Source organism: Macrobrachium rosenbergii, chromosome 56 (genome assembly GCF_040412425.1).
Source record: "Macrobrachium rosenbergii isolate ZJJX-2024 chromosome 56, ASM4041242v1, whole genome shotgun sequence".
Classification (NCBI taxonomy): Eukaryota; Metazoa; Arthropoda; class Malacostraca; order Decapoda; family Palaemonidae; genus Macrobrachium; species Macrobrachium rosenbergii.
The window spans coordinates 24,218,959-24,228,594 of record NC_089796.1 but is presented as its reverse complement, the minus strand read 5'-3'; the positions used below and the strand labels follow the sequence as shown (position 1 = coordinate 24,228,594).

The following is a 9,636-nucleotide window of genomic DNA, read 5'->3' as shown; positions in this document are numbered from 1 at the left end:
ATAATGCACCATTTTCCATTCTCAAACAAACACAGTCGAATGTAACTTAATCTCTATTTTGTTCACTTCGTGTCAGGCACTACGTTTCTGCTCGCAAGAGCTCTTGACCTGTGAGTTTGTTGTCTTGAATAAATTAGCAAGTTTGTAGAAGCAGCTTCTTATGCCTTCGCTACATTGGTGACCAGACCATGGAGATGACCAGCCCAGCCAGCCCAACGATGCCAGCTTCTCCAGTAACATTGTCGCCGCTGCCTCCATACGTCTGCCCCCATTCATGGCCAGCAACCCAGAAGCTTTGTTTTTCAGGGCGGAGACAACCTTCCAATCGAAGAAAATTACCTCCTCAGCAAGCAAAGCAGATGCCATCCTCGAATTCCTGCCAGACAAAGTTTTTGAGCAAGTCGCAGGATGGCGTACAGAACTTCAAACCCCTGTAACCTACAGATCACTGAAGGATCAGCTGAAGTCATCCTTCAGCATGCCACCCACTCTGAGAGCCAAGAAGTCCCTGGATAATGTGGTGGCAGCCATAGGAGATGAGTGGCCATTACATGTCTACAAGCAATTGCAGCGGCTGATAATGCTACCTGCTGCAGACGGCCAACCAAAGTCAACCCTGGACCTTGTGAGAGAGGTCCTCCTCACAAAACTGCCCCACCAAATGGTGGTGGCCATGCCGAATGCCTTCACAATACCCACCGAAGAGTTCCTAAAATTGGTCAACACAGTAAACATGGCCCACAAGACAGCGGAGCCCACCAAGCCACCCATAGCAACAGCAACATGACGCTCCCAGCAGTGAACCGAAACAGAATCCAACAGCGACCCAGAGGAACTGTCCGCCCCCATCCACAAACGTAGCTTCTCCAAACATTTCATCAAAGGGAAGACCAGACAGAAGAAACACAAAACACCAGAGGGAATGTGCTTCGTCTGTTGGAGATTTGGAAAAAAGGCTTGCAAATGTGACAAAGGCTGCCTTTTCAAAATAAACGCAAGAGGGTCGTGAACAACTAAACGTCAGCGGTGAGCAGACTGGTTACCTCGTAAGAGAAGCTGTCCCTGGTTACTGCTGTCTTTTTTTCCAGGTACAAACACAAAGGTTCAACACGCTTCTTCATAATGGACAGGAGATTGAACACAGAATTCCTTGCCGACAAGGGGGCATGCAGATCATTTGTGCCAGCTAGCCCACACGAACGACTCAACCCCACCCCACCCACCAACATCCATGTATCCACTGCTAGCGGAGAACCACTCAAGATATACAGGAGGCAGACAATGAAACTGTCATTCAGCGCGAAACAATACAGCTGGATGTTCATCATGGCAGATGTAACGTTAGCACTTTTAGGAGCAGACTTCCTAAAAGAACATAACCTACTGGTGGACGTAGCATCAGAACAGCTGATCCCAAAAACTGCCCCCACATCATCGCCACAACAGCGGATACAACAAACCGTATCCATCACATCAGCCACCCCACCACTAGAAATAAGATGCCTCCTACAGGAGTTCCCAGAGGCCTTCAAAGACGACCTGCAGCATGACTTAACCAAACCAGCAAAGCACAACGTCCAGCACCACATAGTAACAGAAGGTCCCCCAGTCCACACCTGCTTAAGATGTTTAGCCCCAGAAAAACTCGCCCACACCAAACAAATATTCAAGGAAATGTAAAAGGCAGGAATATTCCAAACAGACCCCAGCCCATGGGTATCCCCCCTCCACATGGTACCAAAACCTGACAGAACATGGCGACCATGCAGAGACTATTGGCGGCTAAATGTTAAAAAGAAGCCTGAACATAGCAGACATCACCAACCATTTGAAAGGTGCTAGAGTCTTCACCAAAATAGATTTGCTGAAGGGATACTTCCAAGTTCCAGTAGCAAAGAAAGAGAGAAGACAGCGATTATCACCCCCTTCAGCATCAACACGTTCAGTTACAGCTGCTTTGGCCTTCGGAACGTGGGGGCAACCTTCCAAAGACTAGTGGACGAGCTTCTAGGTGATCTTTCCTTCTGTGTTGTCTACGTTGATGACATCCTGGTATTTAGCCCCAACCTCAAACAACACCTAAACGATTCAAAAGGGCACTACAGATACTCAAAGAAAACAGACTTGTAGTAAAGGAAGACAAATGTGAGTGGGCAAAAACGATGGTGGAATTTCTGGGACATCAAATAAGCCCAGAAGGCATCAAACCTCTCCCAGCAAAAGTGAAAGCAATCACCAATTTCCCAACACCAACCACAATCAATGAAGTAAAAGAATTTTCAGGACTAATTAACTAGTAGCATCAATTTATACCCAGTATTGCTAAATCATGAGTCCAATTTATAACTGTTTAAAAGGGAAACCCAAAAACTTATGTTGGTCAAGTATTCAAGATAACACATTTTTATTAGCGAAGTAAGCAATAACCTCAGCAGCCACATTAATTTTTCCTCTACCCCATAGGTCCCTCACTTGGACAACTGACGCGAGTAACATGGCAATGGGCGTGGTACTGTTGGGGTTTTTCAGCAAAAAGTTAATGGTAGCAGAACAAAAGTACTCCAAGTTTGATAGAGAACTCCTGGCAATCCACAAACCCATCTGCCACTTCCACCACATGATAGAAGGATGGCAGTTCGTCATACAAATGAACCACCAACCCTTGGTACACAACAAAAACCACAGACGCATGGTCAGTACAGCAGCAGCGTCACCTGTCTGCAATAGCAGAACACTTGCATCATCAAGTACCTGAATGGGTCTTCAAACACCATAGCTAATGCACTATAAAAAAACTGTGCCAACACTGTCCAGATCAGGATAGCCTATCCCGAAATAGGAGAGGCAGAAAAAGAGGATGTGGACCTACAACGACTGTGGAAGGACAACCCCACCCTCATGTGGAGTGACAAATCTATCAACAACAGAGAGATGACCATCACCTGCAAAACAGGTACCGGACACCCTCGCCCTTACCTGTCAGCAGGTCTCAGAAGGCGCCCACAACCTGTCCCACCCATCAGGCTGTACAACTGCCTGAATTGTAGTGGAACAGTACATCTATTAGGGAATGAAAGCCAGCATCAGAAAGTGGATGAGAGAACCCGTTCTGTGTTAGATGTCAAAAGTAATGTGGCACGTAGAGAGTAGAGAGTAGAATAGGAGAGGTGCACACAACACACCTCCATCTTGCCCACATCTACATCGACAAAGTGGGTCTTCTACCCCCATCCGAGGGGTACAGATACCTGTTCACCATCATCTACAGGAATACCAAGTGGCCAGAAGCAATACCAATATGGCAACAGATGGCGGAGAGCTGTGTGAAAGCTCTCATGGGATGGGTTAGCAGACATGGAGTCCCACAAGACATCACAAGTGATAGGGGGGCCAACTTCACATCCAGTTTATGGTACACCCTCATAGACAGTTTTTGGACAAAGATAGTACACATGATGGCCTACAACCCAGAAGCCAACGGCATCATTGAAAAGCTACACTGATCGTTGAAGCATCACTCACTGCCAGATGTTAAGGCGGGAGCTGGAAAAAAAAGTTATCTTTGGTCCTACTGGGCCTGAGAACGTCACCATGCCGCATTCGACACATCTCCAGCAGAAGCCCTGTACAACAAAGCATTAACATTGCTGGTAGATATCTTTCAACATCCAACAAGCCTGACATCCCCATCTGACATCCGTAAAGCATTAGAATGGATAATGTCGGCCAAGACGACTTACGATATGCGCAAAAAAAGTGTACATCCCCAATGAGCTGCAGGACGTGAAATACACATTCATACGATTAGATGGACACAAAGCCCCCCCCCCCTCTCCTCAGCCTACTCAGGACCATACTGGGTCATCCAAAGAAGAAACAAAGCCTACCAGATGACAGTTGACGGCCGAACTGTCTGGGTTTCCATCGATCGACTTAAACCAGCATACCTCCCAGACACCCACCTACAACCATAGACCTCTCTAAGGGGTGGGGGGAGTCCTGTAGGGTCCCACACAGACCTACACAATCCCATCTTACCTAGCCACCCGAACTCATACCTTGCGGGCATCCACTCCTCACAGCGAATATCTTCTGACATGCACGCTGAGCATGTGTGTCTATGAAACACAGCGGGCAATATACACTCTTTTTAATGTTTACTAGCGTCTGTAATCATGTCATGTCAAATGTATCATTCCTAATGGGAGCAATACAATGTCAGTTTTCCAGCTAAATTTATCAGAACTCTGTAACTTGTATTTAGAATTATTTACCATTTTCCATTCTCAAACAAATAGTTGAATGTATGTTAATCTCTATTTTGTTCGCCTCGTGGCAGGTACTACGTCTCTGCTCGCAAGAGCTCTTGACCTGTCTGTTTGTTGTCTTGAAATTACTAAGTTTGTAGATGCAGCCTCTTACTCATGCCTTCGCCACAGCCATGTCACGAATTGTCAATGCAGTGACAAGATGTGTCATTATGGCTTAACAGCTGAATGCTATGATGGTTTATGATAACCGTAGATCTGACCACAACGAAGACCGGGCATGTGATGTATTTTTACAGGTAGATACCTATGAAATTACATAAATAGTCTATTGGCAGATACTGAATGAAAGTTAAGTGGGAGAGAGAAAGAGATAGTTAAACCAGATAATATAGAACTTCATGTTGGGTGATGTTTTTACACACTGAGATTGCTATTAAATTATGGTAAAATTAATTTTATATTCATATTTAGAGTTAAAGATTAAAGCTAGTTAGTAATTTAATTAAAACTTGTGTACATGAATTAAAAAAGACTCGCACAATGCACAAGAAACATACATGACTCTTTCAAGAGACCACTACGGCAGTAACAATCCATGTGAACTCAAGAGTTATTACGACAGTTTTCGAACTTTTTGGAATAGGACGACGACGAAACGAGTTGTCGACGAGTTACCATCGTTTGCAACTGTTCGGGATAAACCATCATCATCTTACGACCTGCCCAAAGACATCCTATGGTCAGGGTCCTGTCTATGGCTTACCATGAACTGACACTTGGGCGATTCGGTGTTAAAATCGTGAATGTGCACCGGGACTTATGATATATAGTCTTCTGTAAAAGAAAACTATTGAGATGGCTATTTGTCTGTCTGTCCGCACTTTTTCTATCTGCCCTCAGATCTTAAAAACTACTGAGGCTAGAGGGCTGCAAATTGGTATGTTGATCATCCACCTCCCAGTCACCAATCATACCAAATTGCAGCCCTCTAGCCTCAGTAGTCTTTATTTGATTTAAGGTTAAAGTTAGCCATGATCATGCATCTGGCACCGTTATAGGTGCCAACAACACAGGCCACCACTGGGGCATGGGTGAAAGTTTCATGGGCCGCAGCTGAGAGTTTCATGGGCCGTGGCCAAGAGTCTCATAAAGCATTATACGCTGTACAGAAAACTCGATTGCGCCCAAGAAACCGGCGCATTTTTTACTTGTTTAATATGTGGGATCACATATTTATATATTTGTGTCTTTATATGTGATTGCGAATGACTATGTATTTGCCATAAAACGAAAGTCGTTAATAAAGGGAATATTTAAATGATTTTTAATATTTAAAAAATATAGATTTATGTAGTTTTTTATGTCCCATATTCATCAGGGCCTTTAAAAAATCTTAATTGTTTGTTTTTGTGTACCATAAAATCTTCATTCTTTTTCTTCCTGTACCATAAAATCTTCATTCTTTGTCTTCGTGTACCATAAAATCTTCATTCTTTGTCTTCGTGTACCATAAATCTTCATTTTTTGTCTTCGTGTACCATAAAATCTTCATTCTTTGTCTTCGTGTACCATAAAATCTTCATTCTTTGTCTTCGTGTACCATAAAATCTTCATTCTTTGTCTTCGTGTGCCATAAAATCTTCATTCTTTGTCTTTGCGTACCATAAAATCTTCATTCTTTGTCTTTGCGTACCATAAAATCTTCATTCTTTGTCTTTGCGTACCATAAAATCTTCATTCTTTGTCTTTGCGTACCATAAAATTTTCATTCTTTGTAGTTGTGTACCATAAAATCTTCATTCTGTGTCTTTGTGTACCATAAAACTTGATCAATTAGACATCCCAATTATGTGGTGACATAAATGGATACTTCTGGGGAGATTTTAGTCTGACTTTTTCGAGTTTATTATAAAACGTTAACCGTATTTGGGACAGTGAGATTAATGATCCCGTATGTAAATCTCTCTCTCTCTCTCTCTCTCTCTCTCTCTCTCTCTCTCTCTCTCTCTCTCTCTCTCTCTCTCTCTCGTAGAAAAAATATCGTTGCTATTATGAAAAAATTAAAATCGTTTCAGAATCACAGAGGAAGTCTTATTTCTCTCATTTACTTTTCTTTTAAGGAAATGTTTCATTAAAATTTCGATTGGTTAATATATTTTCATCAAAAAGGCTGTTTCTCTCTCTCTCTCTCTCTCTCTCTCTCTCTCTCTCTCTCTCTCTCTCTCTCTCTCTCATCACAGCGAACAGGCTAATCAACGGAATGATATTAATTATGGTGTTTCATAAATCACCCTTAATTATTGCAGCCGTGTTGTTCCTTGTTGCTGCTGTAGTTAATGTTGTTGTTGTCGACATCCCTTTCCAAAATGTTTTTGTTGTTTTGTATTCGACCCAGAGGTATCTTGGGAATCATTGTATGGTTGTTATTGTTGTTGAATATGGTGCTGAGGAGAAAGGGTTGTGGAGTGATGAGGTATCGTTGTCTCAGCTGTAGTTCTCATTTTTTTTTTTTTACGGTTGTTTCCATTGTAGTTTTTTCCGTAGTTGTCGTTTTATTGTTTGGTTGTCTCCGTGGTAGTTTTTTAGGGGTGAGATTCAAAATTGTGGTTTTTTTGTTTGGTTGTCTCCGTTGTAGTTGTCGTTTTTTTCGTAGTTGTTTTTTATGTTTGGTTGCCTCCGTCGTAGTTGTTTTTTTGTTTGGTTGTCTCCGTTGCAGTTGTCTTTTTTTTTTTTGTCCTTAGTTGTCGTTCTTTGTTTGGTTGTCTCCGTTGTAGTTGTCTTTTTTTTGTCCATAGTTATCGTTCTTTGTTTGGTTGTCTCCGTTGTAGTTGTCTTTTTTTTTGTCCGTAGTTGTCGTTCTTTGTTTGGTTGTCTCCGTTGTAGTTGTCGTTTTTTTCGTAGTTGTTTTTTATGTTTGGTTGCCTCCGTCGTAGTTGTTTTTTTGTTTGGTTGTCTCCGTTGCAGTTGTCTTTTTTGTCCTTAGTTGTCGTTCTTTGTTTGGATTGTCTCCAATTGTAGTTGTCTTTTTGTGTCCGTAGTTGTCGTTCTTTGTTTGGTTGTCTCCATTGTAGTTGTCTTTTTTTTTTGTCCATAGTTGTCGTTCTTTGTTTGGTTGTCTCCGTTGTAGTTGTCTTTTTTTTCCGTAGTTGTCGTTCTTTGTTTGGTTGTCTCCGTTGTAGTTGTCGTTTTTTTCGTAGTTGTTTTTTATGTTTGGTTGCCTCCGTCGTAGTTGTTTTTTTGTTTGGTTGTCTCCGTTGAAGTTGTCTTTTTTTTTGTCCTTAGTTGTCGTTCTTTGTTTGGTTGTCTCCGTTGTAGTTGTCTTTTTTTTGTCCGTAGTTGTCGTTCTTTGTTTGGTTGTCTCCGTTGTAGTTGTCTTTTTTTTCCGTAGTTGTCGTTCTTTGTTTGGTTGTCTCCGTTGTAGTTGTCGTTTTTTCGTAGTTGTTTTTTATGTTTGGTTGCCTCCATCGTAGTTGTTTTTTTGTTTGGTTGTCTCCGTTGCAGTTGTCTTTTTTTTGTCCGTAGTTGTCGTTCTTTTGTTTGGTTGTCTCCGTTGTGGTTGTCTTTTTTTTGTCCGTGGTTGTCTCGTTCTTTGTTTGGTTGTCTCCGTTACAGGTTGTCTTTTTTTTTTTGTCCGTAGTTTGTAGTTCTTTGTTTGGTTGTCTCCGTTGTAGTTAGTCTTTTTGTCCGTAGTTGTCGTTCTTTGTTTGGTTGTCTCCGTTGTAGTTGTCTTTTTTTTTTGTCCGTAGTTGTCGTTCTTTGTTTGGTTGTCTCCGTTGTAGTTGTCTTTTTTTTTTTTTGTCCGTAGTTGTCGTTCTTTGTTTGGTTGTCTCCGTTGTAGTTGTCTTTTTTTTTGTCCGTAGCTGTCGTTCTTTGTTTGGTTGTCTCCGTTGTAGTTGTCTTTTTTTTTTCGTCCGTGGTTGGTCGTTCTTTTGTTTGGTTGTCTCCGTTGTAGTTGTCTTTTTTTTTGTCCGTAGTTGTCGTTCTTTGTTTGGTTGTCTCCGTTGTAGTTGTCTTTTTTTTTTGTCCGTAGTTGTCGTTCATTGTTTGGTTGTCTCCGTTGCAGTTGTCTTTTTTTTTTTTGTCCGTAGTTGTCGTTCATTGTTTGGTTGTCTCCGTTGCAGTTGTCTTTTTTTTTTGTCCGTAGTTTGTAGTTCTTTGTTTGGTTGTCTCCGTTGTAGTTGTCTTTTTTTTTTGTCCGTAGTTGTCGTTCTTTGTTTGGTTGTCTCCGTTGTAGTTGTCTTTTTTTTTGTCTGTAGATGTCGTTCTTTGTTTGGTTGTCTCCGTTGTAGTTGTCTTTTTTTTTTTGTCCGTAGTTGTCGTTCTTTGTTTGGTTGTCTCCGTTGTAGTTGTCTTTTTTTTTGTCCGTAGTTGTCGTTCATTGTTTGGTTGTCTCCGTTGTAGTTGTCTTTTTTTTTTTCCATAGTTGTCGTTCTTTGTTTGGTTGTCTCCGTTGTAGTTGTCTTTTTTTTTGTCCGTAGTTATGCGTTCTTTTGTTTGGTTGTCTCCGTTGTAGTTGTCTTTTTTTTTCCCGTGGTTGTCGTTCTCTGTTTGGTTGTCTCCGTTGTAGTTGTCTTTTTTTGTCCGTAGTTGTCGTTCTTGTTTGGTTGTCTCTGTTTGTAGTTGTCTTTTTTTGTCCGTAGTTGTCATTATTTGGTTGTCTCCGTTGTAGTTGTCTTTTTTTTTTTTGTCCATAGTTGTCGTTCTTTGTTTGGTTGTCTCCGTTGTAGTTGTCTTTTTTTTTTTTGTCCGTAGTTGTCGTTCTTTGTTTGGTTGTCTCCGTTGTAGTTGTCTTTTTTTTGTCCGTAGTTGTCGTTCTCTGTTTGGTTGTTCCGTTGTAGTTGTCTTTTTTTTGTCCGTAGTTGTCGTTCTTTGTTTGGTTGTCTCCGTTGCCAGTTGTCTTTTTGTCCTGTAGTTGTCGTTCTTTGTTTGGTTGTCTCCGTTGTAGTTGTCTTTTTTTTTGTCCATAGTTGTCGTTCTTTGTTTGGTTGTCTCTGTTGTAGTTGTCTTTTTTTTTTTGTCCGTAGTTGTCGTTCTTTGTTTGGTTGTCTCTGTTGTAGTTGTCTTTTTTTTGTCCATAGTTGTCGTTCTTTGTTTGGTTGTCTCTGTTGTAGTTGTCTTTTTTTGTCCGTAGTTGTCGTTCTTTGTTTGGTTGTCTCTGTTGTAGTTGTCTTTTTTTTTGTCCGTAGTTGTTGTTCTTTCTTTGGTTGTCTCTGTTGTAGTTGTCTTTTTTTTTGTCCGTAGTTGTCGTTCTTTGTTTGGTTGTCTCTGTTGTAGTTGTCTTTTTTTTTGTCCGTAGTTGTCGTTCTTTGTTTGGTTGTCTCTGTTGTAGTTGTCTTTTTTTTGTCCGTAGTTGTCGTTCTTTGTT

General features: G+C 41.3%; 2 protein-coding genes across 2 annotated transcripts; both read left to right on the top strand.

Moving 5' to 3' along the window:
* The first annotated feature begins 783 nt into the window (after positions 1 to 783).
* Positions 784 to 1,680, top strand: LOC136836128 (uncharacterized). Its single transcript, XM_067100120.1, has 2 exons — positions 784 to 857; positions 1,089 to 1,680. The coding sequence occupies exons 1-2, from the start codon at positions 784 to 786 to the stop codon at positions 1,678 to 1,680; spliced, it is 666 nt and encodes a 221-aa protein (XP_066956221.1).
* Positions 1,681 to 1,786: 106 nt separating this feature from the next.
* On the top strand, positions 1,787 to 3,503 carry LOC136836127 (uncharacterized). Its single transcript, XM_067100118.1, has 4 exons — positions 1,787 to 1,971; positions 2,464 to 2,692; positions 2,815 to 3,054; positions 3,144 to 3,503. The coding sequence occupies exons 1-4, from the start codon at positions 1,787 to 1,789 to the stop codon at positions 3,501 to 3,503; spliced, it is 1,014 nt and encodes a 337-aa protein (XP_066956219.1).
* Positions 3,504 to 9,636: the final 6,133 nt, after the last annotated feature.

What these genes read in the sequence shown, in the direction of transcription:
- LOC136836128 (XM_067100120.1), top strand. Translation starts at nt 784, where the DNA reads ATGACGCTCCCAGCAGTGAACCGAAACAGAATCCAACAGCGACCCAGA. An exon ending in GTCCGCCCCCATCCACAAAC is followed by an intron (nt 858 to 1,088) that starts GTAGCTTCTCCA and finishes CTTTTTTTCCAG; the next exon opens with GTACAAACACAAAGGTTCAA.
- LOC136836127 (XM_067100118.1), top strand. Translation starts at nt 1,787, where the DNA reads ATGTTAAAAAGAAGCCTGAACATAGCAGACATCACCAACCATTTGAAA. An exon ending in GCTGCTTTGGCCTTCGGAAC is followed by an intron (nt 1,972 to 2,463) that starts GTGGGGGCAACC and finishes TCTACCCCATAG; the next exon opens with GTCCCTCACTTGGACAACTG. An exon ending in ACAAAAACCACAGACGCATG is followed by an intron (nt 2,693 to 2,814) that starts GTCAGTACAGCA and finishes AACACTGTCCAG; the next exon opens with ATCAGGATAGCCTATCCCGA.